This window comes from Gopherus flavomarginatus, chromosome 5 (genome assembly GCF_025201925.1).
Source record: "Gopherus flavomarginatus isolate rGopFla2 chromosome 5, rGopFla2.mat.asm, whole genome shotgun sequence".
NCBI classification, from domain to species: domain Eukaryota; kingdom Metazoa; phylum Chordata; order Testudines; family Testudinidae; genus Gopherus; species Gopherus flavomarginatus.
In genome coordinates, this window is record NC_066621.1 from 110,076,303 (window position 1) to 110,095,820 (window position 19,518).

Here is a 19,518-nt window from a genome sequence, read left to right on the forward strand (position 1 = left end):
CTCTGGGTCAAAGATGGAGAATACAGGCAGGCCTGCAGCAGCAAGCTGCAATTGGGAAGGATGCCACTTCTTGTGGCCACGGGGAAGGAAGGAGATGGAAGGAGTTGCATTAGCAGCTAGAAGTCAGAGAGTAGGGAGAGAAAGATGGGAGCCAAGTTAATTCAGCTGTCATCACTTGGGGTTCTGTTTTCATCCTTTGGTTCCATCAGAAATGACATCTGTAATTAACTACTTAGACACATTTTACAGTGTAGTCATGGTGAAAAGTGCTTCTTATCATGGAAACTTCCAGGACAAAATTGCCTTCTCAGAGATATCTCTGTATCCCCTATCAGATCCTGACTTTTGTATTCTGCTCTGTCCCTGTATAGCACATGTAGATTTCCCATAAACATCAACTGGGGAGCAAAACTATTAGCATCGAAATATGCTAGGAGAATTTTGCCTTTAGATTTCTGGACTGAGTCAAATGAGTACACACTTTTGTTAAGGGCACAGCCTCAGCTCTGGGCTCCTTGATGTTTATGTTTTTCCATTGGAACATTGACTCTGTAGTTAAAAGAGAATATCATTTTCCTTTCATTTTGACATGTTTTTTCCTGTCCTTGCATGATAACATAATCTCTATCCACTTGCATGGACTGTGTTTTGGCATCGATCTGACAATTATGTTACTCTGAGCCCAGTCAAGAGAACAGGCACTTGGCATCATCTCAAATAACATTTTTTTTAAACTAAGTAGCTTATGCACTACTGAGGAGAACTGTGTGGAGCCGCTGGGCCCCTCTTCACATGAAAAACCTGGCAGGACCATCATGAATTCCAAATTGACTGAACATTTATCCAGAAGAAAACAATTTCTATGAAGCAAAAATCTGTGATTTCCCTTTTCTCTGAACTGTCAAACAGTTTTTGCTTACCACTGGCTGCTCCAGCAGGTGTTAATAGTTTGATTTGATTTATACATGTATCTGATAAAAAGGCTTTTCTCAGATACATGTATAAAGGCCACCTCTACTATCTGGAGAAATAGCTTAATAGTCTAAAAATTGGGCTTGATACATCAAGACCTTCTGGAAAGAGACATGCCAAAAATTTGAGAAGATCAAGGTGGCCCTTCATCACCTTCTGCGATACAATAGGTACATTTGGTCCATGCCTCTGAAGGGGATGATGAGACTTTAAAAATGGGAGTCCTGTCTGCTTACTCAGAGCCTAGTCTAAAGTTAATTGAACTTGTTGATAGACTTCAGGGGGCTTTGGACTAGAGTTATACCTTTCATAATAGTGAAGTTTGTTTAGATGTCCTGGGCAAAAATTCCCCCTCCTGTGCAGTATTGTGCAGTGAAATATTGGATGGTCCCCTCTGTGTGTCTGCATTTCAGTGGTTTACATGTACCTCTGTTTTGTTTGTGTTCTTTGGAATGAAAAGAACTGTCTCAATGTAAACCATAGTTAAGTGCAGCTCATCAAGAGAAAGGGCTGCCCACTTCTGTGGATTGTCACTGTCAGGCAATGATAGAACAACAAGAAAAAAATGTAGTGACCATTAGTTAACCAATAGAATTAAAAGCATTCCTGGAAAATGTATAAAGTTCTAGTATAACCAAAACAGCCTTGGCACACAAGGCATTGGCACCAGAGTGAAATACAGTGGTTCTGAAAAATATAAATCAGGTTTTGATAGCAAAAATTGTTTGTTTTTTTTTCATTTAGGCGGAAATTCACAAGCCCTTCTGTACTGCTTAGCTCCCACATGGACCTCTGTATAAGGTGAATTTCACCTTTAAAGGAAATCTTGAGCTATCAGGAAAATGAACTTTTCAAATTCATTAACAAAGGAACAGACCAGAAATAGTTATTTCATTTCAGCTAATACCAAGTGTGCATTCCACCTACCTAACATCAACCTCAGCTTTGTCAATAGTCTCAATGAGGCCCAAAATAGTGACACTCAATGACACATCCCAAACAAAAAGAAAAGAACTAATTTAACAAATTACAAATTAACTATTTACATATGCATGGTGTCTTTTAGGACAGTTTCACATCCCCAACATAAAATAATTTTATTCCCACCCAAATGTCTTTGGGACTTTTCTCTCCCTAGATTTCGTTTCAGTGTGCTCAAGACATGTCTATTGTTTCTGTGGAACTTACTGGCTACACCCCTTGATACTGCTTTATGTGGTCCTTATAGATAACTTTGGGTTTAGTCCTGGGACCAAACTGTATCCTAAACATTCCTTTGTTTATTTGAGTTACTACTGTGTAGGGTTCTGTCCAAGTTTTATCCAGTTGAGGGCTCCTACCCTTTTTTCTCCTAGGATTGTGGAACCAGACCAGCATCTCCTCTTTTAAAAGTTTCCCCATCTGACCTCAGGTCACAGTCTTTTTTCATTTTATCAGCAGCTGTTCTCAAATTTTTCCTAGCAAAGCCGTGAATTTTTTCAGTTTTGGTTTATAGGGGTCCTGCATCATCCAAATCGTTGAAACCCTTTTGTTCCTCTTCAGAAACTCCATACAAAATGTTTGCTGGGAGTGGGCCTTAGCACATGCCCAAACATGAAGCGTGCTGTAGTACACTTTGTACTCTCATTGACTGCTGTTCTATAAGCCATCAAAAGGAATGGGATATGCTAGTCCTAGTCCCCTTGGTGTTGTTCTAACACAGTAGCTAGCTGAACCCCCAAAGTCCTGTTGAACCTTTTGACCATCAGACTGCAGATGTGCTGGGGTGGTGCAAGTTTTGTGGACCCGTAGAATCTCACAACCCTGTTGAAACTCTTTGGTTTTAAACAGGGTTTTGGAGTAGAGCCCAGAGCTGGAGCATAGAGCAGTTCCAGAGCAGTGGAGCTGCAGGTTTTTGCCTGGAGCTGGAGCACAGCTCCAAAGCCCTGGTTTTAAAGTTTCACCCCAATCTCTCTGTAACTCACTCAGAATCCCAAATCTCGTGAAGAAATCATTCACAAGGACCTTTGCTACTGTCATAACCTTTTGATTTCTTATTGGGTAAGCCTCAGGCAACTTTGTAAAGTAGTCCCATAGCTACCAGCAAATTTCAATCGCCTTGTCACAGGGCAAGGGCCCACGAATGTCAATGGCAATGCATTACATTGATGCCCCCACAAGATATTGCGGCAAGAGGGTACTCCCAGTTTTAGAGAAACCTTTCTTTGTAACACAAGGATCAGATTTCCTGCACCAACTTTCTACATCCTGCTTGCGTGTTACCTAACAGAAATTCTCCCTTAGCATTTTGTAACCCCAAAATGTCCAGGAGTTTTGAATCATGACATAACCTCAGAACCTCCTTTTCCAATGTATCTGGTACAACCAGCCAGTATCTGGATCCATCACCGCCTGGTTTCACACTGCTCCTATACAAATATTTAATCATTAAATTCCAAGCTTTCCCACTGTGACTAGAAAGCTTTAACTGTGGTGTTTACTACATTCCAAGGTGGCTACATTTGCAAGGTGATTCTTCAGTCACACACTACCCTACTATCAGGATCCTCTCTTTAGGAAGTTTTGAGTTGATCTGGGTCCATTCCTGCAACCCTACTCCAGGGTTAAGTGGATGAATTAGAAACATAGGCACTTTTGTGAATTAGAGGAAGGGAAGCACTCCCATTCCTTTGAGCAACTAATTCCTTGTTCTCCTTCTTAGGACAGGGTTTGCAGCAAGGCTGCTTGGACAAGGCATCATCATGAACATGCATATGGCCAGGGCTGTGTGCTATTGTGAAATCATAGCACTGCAGTTTCTCCAACCAGCTGGCAAGCTGTCCCTCGGGATTTCTGAATCTAAAGAGACATTGCAGAGAAGCTTGGTCTGTCCTGACCATAAACTTCCTCCCATAAAAATAGTGATAAAAACATTCTATAGATTTAACCACTGCTAAGAGTTCCTTTTCAGGTGGGGCAATAATGTCTCTCAAGAGAATATAGACTTTTGCTGTGATACGCTACCACCCTCTCAAGTCCTTGGAGTCACGGGACCTCCTGGTCAACCTCCTCCTTGCCCTGGCTAAAATGGCCATCTACACAACCAGGGAGAGGTGGTTGGCCGATGGACACTCCTGTGACTGTGGGGCTTGTTTCCAATCCTTAGTCCATTCACGTATCCAGGCGGAGTTCCTCTGAGCGGCGTCCATTGGCTCCCTTGATGCCTTCTAGGAGCAGTGGGTGCTGTCCGGGATTCTCTGCTCGGTGTCCCCATCAGGCTCCCTTCTTATGACCCTCTGACCGCACTCCTGTCCCTGTTCTTTTATTATTTGTCCCCTAGGGGAGGGAGTCCTTGGAGTTCTTGTGTCAATACTTCTGCCAAACCATAAGCACCAGCCTTTCTGTCCAACGAGTTTGAAACATAAGTAGGCCGAGACGGGAGCAGTCAGCGGAGCCTTTTCCAACTCAAAACAAAACACTTATATCATACTCTACTGACCACTGAAGTTGTTTCCCTTTCCCACCCAACTTATGTCATCATTTTTGAAATACTCAAATTAACCATCTGTAATAGCAGAGCCCTGCAAAACTCTGTATATCTATAAGTGTCTCGGAGTTGGCCAGCTGTGTACCACCTCAATTCTCTTTTGTCAGTGAAAATTCTCTCCCTAGTAATAATGTGCTAATGTCGGTCTCTCTTTTTTGGAACCTCACATTTCTTCAGCTTCAGTTTCAAACTGGCTGCCTTCAGCATCTCACAGACATTTTATAAATGGTTTGTTTCCTGTTCAAAGGTTTTACCATGCACCAGGATATCATGTAGGCATAACAGACAAGCTGTGAGGGACATGCCATGTGCTACCCTCTCCATTAGCATTTCAAATATGGCTGGTGCACTGCACAAGCCAAAAGCCATCAGTTTAAATTGCCACGAGGCTTGTCCTGCTATGAAAGCAATTTTTTCTCCGTCTTTTGGATCCACTTCCACTCACTATACTCACTTTTAAGATCCAGTGTGGAAAACCAGACTGAACTTACTATAGCATGCAAGGTACTATCCATTCATGGTAATGGATAAGAATCCTTTAAAGTGACTTCATTTAATTTTCTATAGTCCATCCAGAATCTGGTGCTGCCTTCCTTTTTCTTAACCACAACTATGGGTGAACCCATAGTTCAAAGCTCAATATGTCTTCCTGATATATTTCCTCAATGTCCTGTAGTGCCGCTTTCCTTTTTTCTACTGGCAATCAGTGAGGTCGCTGTTTAATTGGTTGGTTTCTCCTAGTATCAATCCAGAGCTAGAGCAGTGCAGTACAACCTATACCTTTGTGGGCCCAGGAGAACAACTCATGATTCCTAACCAGAAGTCTCTTAAACTGTTCCACGGTTCCCAATTTAAGCATACAGCGCTGTGCTGGAACAGGTTCAGTAGAAATTCTGGGATCTCACCTTCACCCCACCCCCTTACAGTTTTCTAATTTACCTCTTTTGACCAGAGCCGTTGGTTCTTCTTTGAGTTGTGTCCCTATGGGCACTCCATTTCAGGTGTGCATGTGCCCCAGGCACCTTCGATCTGAGATTTTTAGGTAGCAGTGTCCAGTTGGCCTGCACTTGCCTTGTGCTCTACTCTGCCTTGTGCTTTGTACTATGGCTGTATAGAGCTGCGTGGGGGAACCATCCTCAGTTCCTTCTCAAACACCTCCGCCTGAGATGGAGTCTCAGCAGTGTCCATCCTTGCTTACCTCAGCTGTTGTTTTTTTCCCAGTTTTACTTAGCTTAGTTGGTTATAATAGTGGTAGTTGGTAATAGTAAAATAATTTTTAAAGTAAGGACCTGGTCCTTTCCATGGTTTCCTTAATGCCTCTTTAAAAATGTTACTGTATACTTGTAAAGTATTTAGTTGGCATTGTGGTTAAGACCATCCTCTTTTATCCCAGAGGAGTGATCACCAGTGCGGGAGGAACTGTAAGGGTACAGACTCTGCCAGGACAAGAGAACTACTCTGCCGTGTATGCTAATGGAATTCAATCTCAGGTGCTCACTAGATGGGCTTCATCTTTCTCAGTGGCTGGTAGGTGGATCAAGTATTTATTATTTAGTAACATATATTTGCAATGTTAACAGAAATTTGTCCAGGCCTTTCAGTGGCCTGTGGCTATACAGCATGCTGTAGAAACAATGACCGACTTTCTCCTTTTCTCATTGTTTTATCCTCCATTTTCTTATAATCACCTTACCATACTATTCCAATTTGGACTATTCAGTCAATGATTGCTGCTGACTCTGATACATAAAGGAGGTATGTAGGCACCTAACTCCCACTGAATTCAACTCCCATTGAGGAACTGGGCACCAGCCATCCATTGACCAGTCTGTTACTGTTCTGAGTGTACCAAATGCTATAGCCTTCATCCTAGGGAAATGGTGCAAAAAGCAACCTTGCCAAAGGCCTCCAGGAAAATTCCTATCCTCATTTTGTGAGAAAATGAATAAAGATAGGGGATCATGTAGGTCAGTAATACCACATTGTATGTTTTTTCATTTAGGGCCCTGTCTTGTCCTGTGCTCAACTCTCATAGGAGGTTCAGTACCTCACAGGATCAGGACCTTAGTTAGGTATAATGTGCTTAAGTGTCTCCTTTGAACCTCTACACCAGAGGTAGGCAACCTATGGCACGGGTGCCGAAGGCGGCACGTGAGCTGATTTTCAGTGGCACTCACACTGCCTGGGTCCTGGCCACTGGTCTGAGGGACTCTGCATTTTAATTTAATTTTAAATGAAGCTTCTTAATCATTTTACAAACCTTATTTACTTTACATACAACAATAGTTTAGTTATATATTATAGACTTAGAGAAAGAGAGCTTCTAAAAACGTTAAAATGTATTACTGGCACACGAAACCTTAAATCAGAGTGAATAAATGAAGACTCGGCACATCACTTCTGAAAGGTTGCTGACCCCACTCTACACTGTAGGTTCACATATCCTTAAAGAGAATTTTGTCTGTACAATCAGTTAACTGGCATTTGACAATCTACCTTAATCTTAAAGACTGGCCAATCAAGTTTTTTCCTCCTTTACCTCCCATCACGCAGACAGATAAAACCTGGTCTTCTGTGAAACTTGTTCCTTGTCAGTATTTCAGTATATACAGTAAAACTACCTGCAAGGAGATACTCCGCTATATGTCTATCTGTATCATGCTTGGTTAGGGCTTTCATTCTCTAAAGAGCATTGGGACAAGGAATATTATAAAAGGGATTTTTGGCAAGCAGGGTCAGAGGTATCACTGGGTCAGATGGACTATATCTGAGGATGCCCCTTAGCAAAACTGTGGCCGTCCATTGTGGCTTTGGTTTCAGAAGTATACATTGACAGAAGAAAGCTTCTGTAGCTTCTGGACTATTATTTTACAGGAGAATTAAAAATGTCTGTAGTGCTTCTAAACTGTTTACATAAATTCTACCTGCCAAGTCTATGAGACACTAGTAATTCCCATATGGTGGCCACTACAAATTAAGGCCTTGATTCTGAGTGGTGCTGAGTGACATCAAATCCAGATGGCTTCAGTGAGAGCCATAGCAGTCTGAGTTTGTATATTACAAATTATAAAATGTACTTGCCTTAGCTCACAGGCCTACTATAAACTAGATGTGCTCTAATTATTTATCAAGTGTACATTTTTCAAATCTGATTACTTTTTAAACACCTGCAATAGAATTTGACTGCAGTGAGATGCAATGAATTCATCTTTTCAATACTATACAGGGACCAAGAGTGGAGCACTTGAAGCAGCTGGACAACCATTATCAACAGCACGCCCCTCCACAGGTTTGAAACATTTCTAATAGATGATCTTCCCAAGGGAAGCCTTCAACACTATATGCAAAATGTACCCTCATCTTTTGAATAAAGTTACGCATGTCAGTACTTTTTACCCAATATACTTTACAAATACTACCTGATATTGCGTGTGATCTATGGCTGATTCCAATCTCAGTTATGCTGATGTAAACTGGCAGAAACTTGAGTGAACACAGTGGAGTCACAAAGATAACTGAAGGAGGAAACCTGTTGCGTGCTCAGGGACTTTTTCATTTCCATTAAGTGACGGAGATGAACATGAGGCGAATGCATTCCTTTTTAGAGAGGGAATTTGAGAGAGTTGTCTGTCTGATTCAGCGTATTGGTGAAGTTTAGATCCTCAGACCATGGTGATGAGTGCACTGTCAATGATAGACTGGAGAATTCTTGTCATTCATGCAGTTGTAGTCAATTATGATCAGATCAGATGTAGAAACATTGCAAAGGAAATAAGTCAATACCAAGTCATTCTTATTACACATTGTATTCAAAGTCAATATGATCCCATAACTGCTCATACGAAGTAAACAAAGCTATGGAAATGGTTTTCATTCTCCCAGGTTTGCCTGTCAGGAGGAACCACTGATGCTCATTACCACTGGTTTAAGGCTGCCATAACTTTACCAGTATTTGAGCCTGTGTTTTCTGAAAAACAAAGACGAATAACAAAAATTAAGTGCCTGCGTTTTCCCCACCAAATTTTACACTCAGCCATGTGTTTGTAGTTCAGCTACTGCACTTTAAAGAATTCACAGCAGCAGCCATGATTTTGGTCAAAGTCAGGAAAGTAAGGAAAAATTCTGGCACAATATTGGAGCTGGAGTTGATACATTGGTAATGGACAAAGCCAGAAAAAAGATGGGCAGTCTTGTGTGAATGTGCTCTTGTGTGTAGCTAAAGGGTGTAATTCCTTGTCAGGATTTTCGCTGGTTAAAGAATCAATCCTTGCTTTGAAGACATCTAATCCCCAGTCCGTCATGCCCCTCACGATAATTGTTAGAAGCACACATACATAAAGGGTTTGATAAAAATCAATCTCAGATCAAAACAAAGTAAACCCTTTACCAAACTGAGTTTCTAGCAACCATGAATCCCTCTTGGCTCCTACAGCAACTCCTTTCTCTTCACTTCTAACTTCATGGAAGCAGCAGTATCAATTTTCTGTTGTGCTGCGGCTAAACATTGTTACTTCATGTTATCATAACTTGAGTCTTATATTCACAGAGTGGCAAAAACAAAGGAGTTTGCTTTAAATTGTTTTTTTGCAGAGATGAAGCAGTAACGATATTTTTCTCTGTCACTGTGAGTGACATGTTAATAACATAGGGCCAGATTGTAGCTGGTCCTTCAGGACCATACAGGAGGGTAAGACAGTATAAGGTACACCTTACTCCAATGCTCCAGCTACCTGTGCTGTGGGTGGAAATACAAAAGGAGCAGCAGTTGCCGCAGGGGCACTATGCCCCTCCTGCACCAGTCATCAAGAAGGGATGGGTGAATGGGACAGAGTCTTGACTCCTCTTCCCCGCCCCCCAGACATACTAACTAGTGTAATTGCACCAGCATACTGGAGAAGCGTGTTCCACCTGGTATAGATCTGATGCAAGGTATATCTTTCCTGAAGGCAGGGAAAACTAGGAAGCACATGACTGAGTTTGAGTCCTATTTTGCTCCTGGGGCAGTACAGGTACGTACTGTCCCATATATGGGGCAATTGCAAAGCTACAATTGGCCCCATATTAACATTTGGTGGATGGAATGCCACTGTGAACCACCAACCTGTCCAACATTCATGCCCTACAAAGTTTCTTCTGAGAGCTTAGCATTCTTTTTTAAAATATCTTCACAGTTGCAGTTGTTTCCTCTGGCAGAATCTGTCCTACATATTACTCTATGTTAAGACCTTTCTCCTAAACTCCTTCAGAGCTAGATTGTCACAGTATTTAGTTGTGCAAGAGACACTATGAGTCTGGTTGTGGTAAGGAGAATGGGTTATTCACTTGCTATTCTCTACTGGGAGTAGCCCTGACTCTCCCTCCCCCTGCTCACCTCAACCCCTAGCCAAGTAGCTGGCCAGGTGCATAAAGGGGAGTTGAGATACACCATGATAAAAGAATGAGGGGGAAAGCAGGGCTGGAATCACAGTTTTCTGAATGCCCAAGGAAGGCCCACATATGTGCCACTTCTTACACAGGACAGATGGTAAGGTTAGAACCTAGCCTTTAATGTCTTGACCTCTTCTAGCTTCAGTTTATGCTATTGCTATTCAGCCTGTTGTTCCCCTCATAATTCTGCTGTTTCCTACATTTTAGGTAAACGACTTAAGAAACTTCTTGAGAAAAAGGTTGGGAACAAAGGTAGGAATCCACATAGCTAACTCATGCAAAGCAAATTCTTGTTTATTTGACTTTCAATTAATCTAATTATCTTGGGTGTTCACAGACTGTAAAGCGGATATTGCTTTTCTGATTGATGGAAGCTACAATATTGGGAAGCGTAGATTTAATTTGCAGAAGAGCTTTGTTGGGAAAATAGCTGTGATGCTGAGAATTGGAACTGAAGGACCACATGTGGGAGTTGTGCAAGCCAGGTATCTACAACATTATAAGAAAACTCTAGAAACCGAGTTATTAAAATGAGAAGGCTGAAACATAAAAATATCCTATTCAACAGACCACTACTTGAGTAGTATAAGTTATAACATTCTGCTTAAGAACTGTTGTAGTTGAGACATCCAACTAAAATCAATGTATTATTGATTGTTTAGGACAGGGGTTTCTAAATATTTTTCTAGTGTGAACTACATTGTTAAGAAACAGCAAGTCTTACAGACACCTCCACTGATGATCCAGTGGTATCCCCATGAAAACAGGAGCAATATTAAGGAAGTATTAAGCTTTTTTTTAATGAGTTAGCAGCGGAAAACAAGGAGTAGAGCCAGCACCATGCTACCAGACAGGTCTATGCATACTACCAGCAAGTTCTCTCTGGACGGTTCTTGGTCCACAGACCTCAGTTGGGTACTACTTGGGCTAGGACAATGGTGGTGGGACACAGAGCCCCTCTTTTCTAAGTCTCTAGTTCATACCCAACTCCAATAATGGTACACAGTGAATGACAGTTTGAACTACTTCATGGTAGTTTTTCATCTATATGAAGTGTGTTCGTGGTTTCAGTCCAGTTCAGATTGGACTGGTGTCCAGTGCACAAAAACACAACTGGGACAAATTGACAACCATGAATGACTGAGCGTAGAAAACAAATTATCCTTTCATCTCCAGCAAGCATTCCTTTATGTTAGTTTTGAGGCGAGTTGATGTGGAAGGATGAGAGAAGGTTGTCTTGCTGCCTGCCCTGTCCTTGATCTGTGGGGAGAGGACTTGGGCCTCCAGGGCTGCCAGCACCATTCACAGGCATGTATCTCATCTTACAAAATAAAATAAAAATAAATAAATAAAAATAAAAAAATAGATGAGGACGATCTCAGCAGAGTGGGGGTTCTGAAACTTGGCTATTTTTGATATTATGGTGAGTAATTTTTAATACCACACAAAAATGGAGTATCCCTGATCAGCTTATAGCAACTGATACTTCCAAACGTGTTAATGAAAATTGGTGGTGGGGGCGGGGGAACATTGGGTTGTGTTATGACTTATAGCATAAAACTGTCAGGCAGAGGAATGGTCAGTCCAATAGCCTAATGCTTTTTTTTCCTTTAAAAACACCCCCCCACACACACACACACAATTTTGTTTGCGGATTATCTTGATTTAAGTCCTGGGCAGCTGGTTTTGTGAGGTGACTATTTTCCAGAGCCCAACCACTTTGGCAATTGCTTCTGGTCTAAAGGAAGTTTCTTCAAAAAACGGAAATATCTGGTGGATTAACAAGTGAGGTCTCTCCCACATCTTTCATCAAGAAGCCTGTATTAAATTATAGGTACTAATACCGTCAACAAGAAACAATGACAGATATTGTGTGAATGTTGTGCAACAAAGATACTAAATGTTATTAAAATAGATACTGAACAAAACGAGCCAAAAATTTCGGGGGGGGGGGGGGCGGGAATTGAATTTAATTTTATCAAGATGATCATCAACTACCATGTCAGCTTTTCCAGTTGAGTTGAAAAGAAAATTGTTGCAAGATTACTTGCTGGCCACATTAGCAAAGAAGACTTTGCTTCCTGGAGAATGATTATTGTTTGGCTTCATTTATTTGTAAAAATTAACCTTCTTAAGCCATGGAATTTGTCAGGAAATGTATAAATGGCCAAAACAACTGTTTGAACTGAAAGGCTTGGATAAAGTCTTATGTAGTGAGTGGATGGAATACTGAAGAGAGATTAAGGCAGAGGGCCTGAAGCCTTCTCACTTGAAACAGGAACTCTCCTGGACTCAACGGGGTTACATTACTGCAAAATAGGATGAGAGGAGAATCAGTCCCCAAAAGTGGAGTACTTATCTAATGGGCAAATATGGCTGTCTTGGAGGCTAGTCAGCTGGAGTTGGAGTACCCTGAAGAATCAAGCCGTTAATTGGAATGGATCAAGGCAATTGCCCTCCAATGACCCTATCTTAAAAAAAAACAAAAAAAAACAAAAGCAGTGTTCAGTCCTCGTCCTGCACTGGGATCCACTTGTGCAGATCCGACTGCATAGGGAGAGGAGTCCATCTGATGCTGCCTCAGGACCTTGACTTCATAACAGTTGTCCTTTTCAACTGCAAGTGAGGCCAAATGTACTTCTTACAGTTCACATGACAACTAGTTTTTAATTTAGTGTTTTGTTTGCCCTAAATTAGGAGTCAGAGGGAGAAATTCATTGCAGCTAAAATTTTCCTTTTTTTAAATAAAGAGTAATTAGCTAGCACATCTAAAATCCATATGAATTACATTACTCAAACTATTTTCATTTAAAAGAAATTTAAAAAAACTAAATATATTTAGCAAATGTTTAAGATCCAAATTCAACAATAGAAAAATTGACCAGATTCATTTCTGACTTACTCCAACGTGACTCAAAAGTAGTTCTATTTACAGAGGTATAATTGAGAGCAAAATTTGTCCCCATAACAGTATACAAAAACAGCAAATGAATACATTTTACAATTAATGAAAATCATTCTCTCCTTACCTGCCAAGACCTCTGTTCTGAATTTGATTCTTTCCGCTCTGTTTGAGAAAAATCACAGACACTGCAAATAGTAAGAGTCTCTACTCTGTTTTAAGAATTAATAACGTCATCAACTATTCCTGACAAAACTCAGAACGCTGGATTCGGCCCTTAAGCAGGGTAAAAGGCATTTCATTTCTATTTTAAGATTGGTCATGTATGTCTGCTTTTTAACCGGTTGCTTTATTTTTCACATAGTGAGCATCCAAAAACTGAATTTTATCTGAAAAACTTTACTGCAGCAAAAGATGTTTTGTTTGCCATAAAGGAAATTGGCTTCAGAGGCGGCAACTCCAATACAGGTGAGTACAAATCTGATCAGAGACAGGATAAGAACTAATTGTAGCAAAGAATGTTACCGTTGTCACTTTGTTTTGTATCCTGGGAACCACAGTGGCGAAAGGAGCAGAACATGGAGCCGCTTACTCCCAGGAGCCAGTACCCCTCACTGGCAGCTCCTCTGGCCTGATTGTACTGCCTCCAGCCCTTCTATGCAGCTGCATCTCCTGGCTGGGGTCTGTACAGCCCTGCCAGAGTACAGGGCTGGGGGCCATGCTGGAGGAGCTGCCAGTGTGGGCTCTCGGGAGTGGCAGCCACACGTTCTGCTCCTTTCACCACTGTAGTTCCTGGGATAGCCCTGTGGTTCAGCAGATAACGATTTCTATCCGCAGATATCCACATCTGTGGGTATAAATGTATATATGCGCAGGGCTCTAGATATGGAACTTTTTTAGGGGGGAGGTGGTGATGGGGGTCAGAACCATACCAGTAAGAGTTAAACTCTACTTCCACCACTGCCTCATTTTCACCAGTCCACTTCAAGTGAGCTTCCTTGGAGTATTTATTTCCATAGGGCTGCCTAGACTTACGTGTAAAGCTCCACTTACTTTTGGTCAGTTGGAAATTACTGTACTTTCTATTGATTTGTGACTTACAGGCCACTCAAACTTCTGTGTTATCTGGAGTTCCCAGGAGAAAATTTTGCTATTACACTGGGATAAATCCACAGTAATATCATATATGTCAGTGGAGTAACTCCAGGTTTACACTGTACCAATTGAGAGGAATGTCTCTCAGTCTTCCAAGGTCCTTTTGAAAATGCTCTGAAAATGCAGCGTAATGGAAATTATGCTGGAGCTAGAATAGGGATGTTTCTAGGTTGGTTTATTGTTTTGAAGGTCATGTTTGTGTGTTACTCATACTTCAAAATGTTTTTAAAATCCTTTAATTTATAATCCTGGCAGTATAACCAGGAAAGTTCTGTCTGATTAACTAAAATTATGTATCCGAAAGACCTATTAAATCTTTCCACCAGATCTTTTAAAATTTCTCTGTAGAAAGGTGGCATTCCCCATCTCTAGTGTTCCCCTCAGTATGAACAGTCCTTACCGGCTATAGAAAGGGTTACATTCAGTACTACTCGACTGGTACAGAAACCCAATTTCCCAGTTGTGAAACAGCTTCCTCAGATTCTCCTTTTCCTGTTCAAAACTAGGAAAAGCCTTGAAACACACAGCTCAGAGATTCTTCTCTCTGGAAAATGGAGTACGCAGAGGGATTCCTAAGATCATCGTAGTTTTCATTGATGGCTGGCCCTCAGATGATATAGAAGAAGCTGGAATAGTAGCCAGAGAATTTGGCATTAATGTATTCATTGTGTCTGTAGCAAGACCCACAACTGAGGAACAGGGAATGGTTCAAGATGTTGGTTTTGTTGACAAGGTATGAGAGAATGTCCTCAATGTAATTTACTCTTCACTCATGGATATTACACATTTCAAATGACTGTTTCCTCCAGCCTGAACTGCAGATGAAAAAGTCATACATACGTAATAGAGTTTTAAAAAGAGTTTGTTAACCATCTTGTACAATAAGTGAATTATATCTCAGATATAAAATTCTAAAAGATGGTTTAAGCACTCTGTAGGAATAATATCCCTATTAAATTCTAAAGGTTTTTGCTGTAATTTTTGTATAGCCCTCTTGGTTTTAAACCATTATATTATATGTAGAAAAGGCCATTTAAAAATGAAGTTATTTAGAGCCAGGTTTTCTACTCATTTTAGTGGGCACCGTTTTGCCTCCCACAATTTTATGCCCATCCTTGCTTGCTAACATAAATAATAGTAACTAGATACTTACCTGATATGTGATTTCATAGAGACATCTGACTACATATGTTTGTATCTACAATTAACTGTACATACAAAATTGTACTTGCAAAATTAGAAGCCATCACAGAAAATTAGGTAATTATACTTTGAAGCAAAATCTAGAACCCTCCTTTCTTTATACATTTGTATTCCCATTGTCTCTTTTGTTCAACATTTAAAATGTATAATTAGAACTTCCAGCTTTTATCCTTCATCTTTTTAAGAGTACTGCTAATTCTTAGAGAGGATCAGCATCTACAGCTCCCATTAACTTCAATTGGAGTGGTCAGCATTCCAGGGGTGAAGCGGGTTGGGGGAAATCAGATCCTAGATTCCTATCAAACTATTGAATTAAATGATTTATATACATCTTTAATAGTACATTCAACAGAAATCTTTGTATGCATGTTTTGTTTTTAAACAGGCTGTCTGTCAAAACAATGGCTTCTTCTCTTACTATATACCCACCTGGTTTGGTACTACCAAATACGTAAAACCTCTTGTCCAAAAACTGTGTTCTCATGAGCAGATGCTGTGTAGCAAAACTTGTTACAACTCTGTCAATATAGCTTTTCTGATAGATGGCTCTAGCAGTGTTGGAGACAGCAACTTCCGCCTTGTGCTTGACTTCATCAGTAATGTTGCCAAAGCCTTCGAGATCTCCGATATTGGTTCCAAAATTGCAGTTGTGCAGTTCACCTATGATCAGCGCATAGAGTTCAGCTTCACCGACTATACCACAAAGGAGAAGGTTCTCTCTGCTGTGCGGGGCGTTCGTTACATGAGTGGTGGTACCGCTACTGGTGATGCCATTTCTTTCACAACCAGAAACGTGTTTGGACCTGTGAGAGATGGACCCAACAAAAACTTCCTTGTTGTTTTGACTGATGGTCAGTCTTACGATGATGTTAGAGGTCCTGCTGCTGCGGCACACAAAGCAGGTAAATGATTGAGAGACAACAAAAGAAACTGGAGGTCAATATTTCACACTCCTATAGAGTCTTTCACTGATGGCAGGGGCAGGAGGACTTGAAGTTTGTAGACAAAGAAGTTTGCCTCTTTGGCCCAAACAATTCAGGACCTTACAAGGTTGGTTGCTAGGGTGAGAAAGCAGTGATTTGAGTTGGGTACATTCTTGTGCAATCTTGTTTGTTTATAAAATAGGCACACAAAGGCTTGTTTCCCTGATCATAGTAGCAACAAACAGCAGCAGGCAACTTCCTTACTCAGAAATCCACAACTCTGCCACTCCAGCAAGTTCTGTGCCCAAGAAACTCTGTCCCTCCACTTCCTCTCTGGGTCATACACTCACCTCCTTTCTGGGCTTTCTGCTTCCAGCACCCACAGCCTATGACCAATATCCTACCACTGTGCTTGTAACCAGATAAACTCCTGTTAAGCTATCTGCATTAGCTCTGGCCACCGCACAACCTATTACTTTGGGCCATCATCTCCACTGTCTGCAGCTGTTTTCAATATATGAAGGAGCTTGATTGCTCCTTCTGCAGAACCTGAAAGAATGCATGGCACACCCACTGGCTGTCTTTGGATCCAAGAGCTCCCTAATGGCAGCCATTACTAGCACTTTTCAGCATAACATATTAACTCCATTTTACAAAGATGCTAGCTGAGGTTAAATGCTTTCCTACAGGTCACAGAGCTAGAAACAGAAACTAGATTTCCCCATTCCCTGTCCTCTGCTCTAAACACCAAACAACCCCACTCATTTTAAAGAATTGTATATGGCACTTTTAAAGAAAATTATCTGAATCAGTTGACATTACAGTATATGAACCAAATATCCTGTTTTCAGACTGGAAAATTTCTTGCACTCTACTCACCAAAACTACAGATGCAATGTGTTAGTCTTTTTCTAGTCATTGCTCCTTAGCTATCTCATTACGTACAGTATAAATGTTGTAAATTTACATATGTAAGTAAAAGCAGGTTATTACTGTCATAGGTTCCACCCCTACTCTGAACTTTAGGGTACAGATGTGGGGAACTGCATGAGAAGCCCTAAGCTTAATTACCAGCTTAGATCAGTATGCTGCCACCATCCAGATATTTGAGTCATTTGGAAAACTATCTTCCCCCTCAAAACCTTCCCCTCCCTTGGTAGCCTTGAGAGACTCCTCCACAAATTCCCTGGTGAACACTGATCCAAACCCCTTGGATCTTAAAACAAGGAAGAATTACTCATTCTCCCCCCTCTTTTTTTCCCGCCACCAATCCCTGGTGAGTCCAGATCCAAGCCCCTTGGATCTAAAAACAAGGAGAAATCAATCAGGTTCTTAAAAAGGTTTTTATTAAAGAAAAAAAGGTAAAAGAAAAAAAACCTCTGGGAGAGAGCATACAAGCTGATCTCACAGACAACAGATTCAAAACACAGTATGTTCCCCTGGGCAAAAACCTTAATACACACAAGAATACCCAATTTGATTATCCCCCTAGACAAGTTACAAAAAGTAAATAAACATAAACCTATATATTTCCTTCCTTAATACTCACTCCTGTGATAAGAGGCTGATTCCTTGATCTTTTCCACTCCGGCCAAAACTGAAACTGACTCTAAACAAAGGAAACTTCCCTCCTTCCTTTTGAAGCATCTTGTTCCCCCATTGGTTCCTCTGGTCAGGTGTCAGCTAGGCTAGGTAAACTTTTTAACCCTTTACAAGTAAAAGAGGCATTAACTCTTAACTATCTGTTTATGACAATTACAAATTCAAAATCTGAAAGGAAAAAAATCAGCTCAAGCTTAAGGCATAGCCTGTATGGTATTAACTTGAATTCTACCATCATCATCTACTGGGGGGGAAGGTGGTTTTTCTAAAGAGCCTCCCTGAACTACTGTCTTTTGAGAGAACTGACCGAGCACAATAATGATTCAGTCCTATTGTTCAGAAAATCTTTCAGTTATTAACTTGGTGTCTAGTATGCAATAGATCAGACTTCCATTCCATCTGTCCTATCAAAGTTTAAAGACATCACTACTACTGCCATAGGCAGTATTATAAAATATCTAAAATGCTAGCTTTATAAGTTGCCCCATGCTTCTTAATGTAAACTTGTTTAAGTGAAAGCAGAAAACCTCCTCTGGTTCCAAGTATTTAAGACCCAATGTTGCTCCTGCAGAAGTCTAGTGGTAAGAGTCCCATTGTCTTTGGCCAGCTGCATATATTAAAACACCTTTTTTTTTTTGGTCCAAATTAATCCAGCAAATGTAAATCTGGAGAGCTATTTTCCTTGTATTTACAAACTTCTTGGGCTTACATGTGGTTTTTTTTATTATAACACTATAGGTATTACAGTCTTCTCTATTGGTGTTGCCTGGGCACCACTGGATGATCTGAAAGACATGGCCTCTGAACCAAGAGAGTCGCATAATTTCTTCACAAGAGAGTTCACAGGATTGGAGCAGATTGTTCCTGATGTTGTTAGAGGCATTTGTAGAGATTTCTTGAACTCTAAACAGTAAGGGAAAGGCTGTGGTCACTTTGTTGAAACTAAATCAAGAAAGCTGGGAAGGTCTCTCTACGGTGCAAATATCCCAGTCTTTTAATACACAGTCAAAGTCTTGGGATAAGATACAAGGAATCGCACTCTGCTTTCTCAACTCAAATAAAAGCTTCCAGTGACATCATTGCAAGTTTTGCTTGATTAGGGACTGCAGGATTTTGCCAAAAGCTATTTTAAATGTGTATTAACATCCCTCAAGTTATATTGAAAGTTAAGCATACATTACACTTAAGGTACCAGATATCAGCTGTATGTACATAGAGAAACTACAGGGTAACTCAGCTCTGCCGTTTGTGGGCTATCTTTTGCTGAATGTCACCTTACAAATGAAAATTAATATACTTTTAGATATCTAAACACCTTGTATTCAAAATATACAGTTTAAGTTCTTGATTGATTCCGGAAGGCGCTCTCACTATTGTGATGAAAAGACAAGATTGGGACCACGTAGTTTTCACAGAAGTGTTTTCACTGTTCCATTTGTGCAACAGCTACTATTACAACGGATGGTTTGTAAGAGGATGTGTGTCAGATTAAAGCAAAAAAGAGTCTTGTTCTATTGGATGAGAGCCTTCTACAGCAAATGACACTAATTTGGCTGGTAGATCTGGTTTCAAAAGAATACCTGGTCACTTTCACCAGCTCCCAAAGAGCAATCTTATCAAGTGTTTAGGCCTAGGTTCTCAAAAGATATTTAGACTCCTAATTCCCATCAATTTCAGTGGGAGATAGATGCCTAAATAGCTTTGACCATCTGGGCCTTGAGCTTAACTGTCTTCCTCCTCCTATTAAAGTCAATGGCAAAATTCTCAGTAAATTCAGTGGGTCTGATTTTCTCCACTGCCTTGCACAC

General features: G+C 40.7%; 1 protein-coding gene across 1 annotated transcript in view; it reads left to right on the forward strand.

Moving 5' to 3' along the window:
• COCH (cochlin) overlaps nt 1-19,305 on the forward strand; it is a 40,197-nt gene extending 20,892 nt beyond the window's left edge. The window contains exons 4-11 of the mRNA XM_050953904.1: nt 5,892-6,025; nt 7,725-7,787; nt 10,133-10,177; nt 10,263-10,410; nt 13,192-13,295; nt 14,489-14,715; nt 15,571-16,087; nt 18,449-19,305. Coding sequence (XP_050809861.1) covers nt 5,892-6,025; nt 7,725-7,787; nt 10,133-10,177; nt 10,263-10,410; nt 13,192-13,295; nt 14,489-14,715; nt 15,571-16,087; nt 18,449-18,624 — 1,414 coding nt within the window. The 3' untranslated portion in view covers nt 18,625-19,305. The remainder of the gene's footprint in view (nt 1-5,891; nt 6,026-7,724; nt 7,788-10,132; nt 10,178-10,262; nt 10,411-13,191; nt 13,296-14,488; nt 14,716-15,570; nt 16,088-18,448) is intronic.
• Nucleotides 19,306-19,518: the final 213 nt, after the last annotated feature.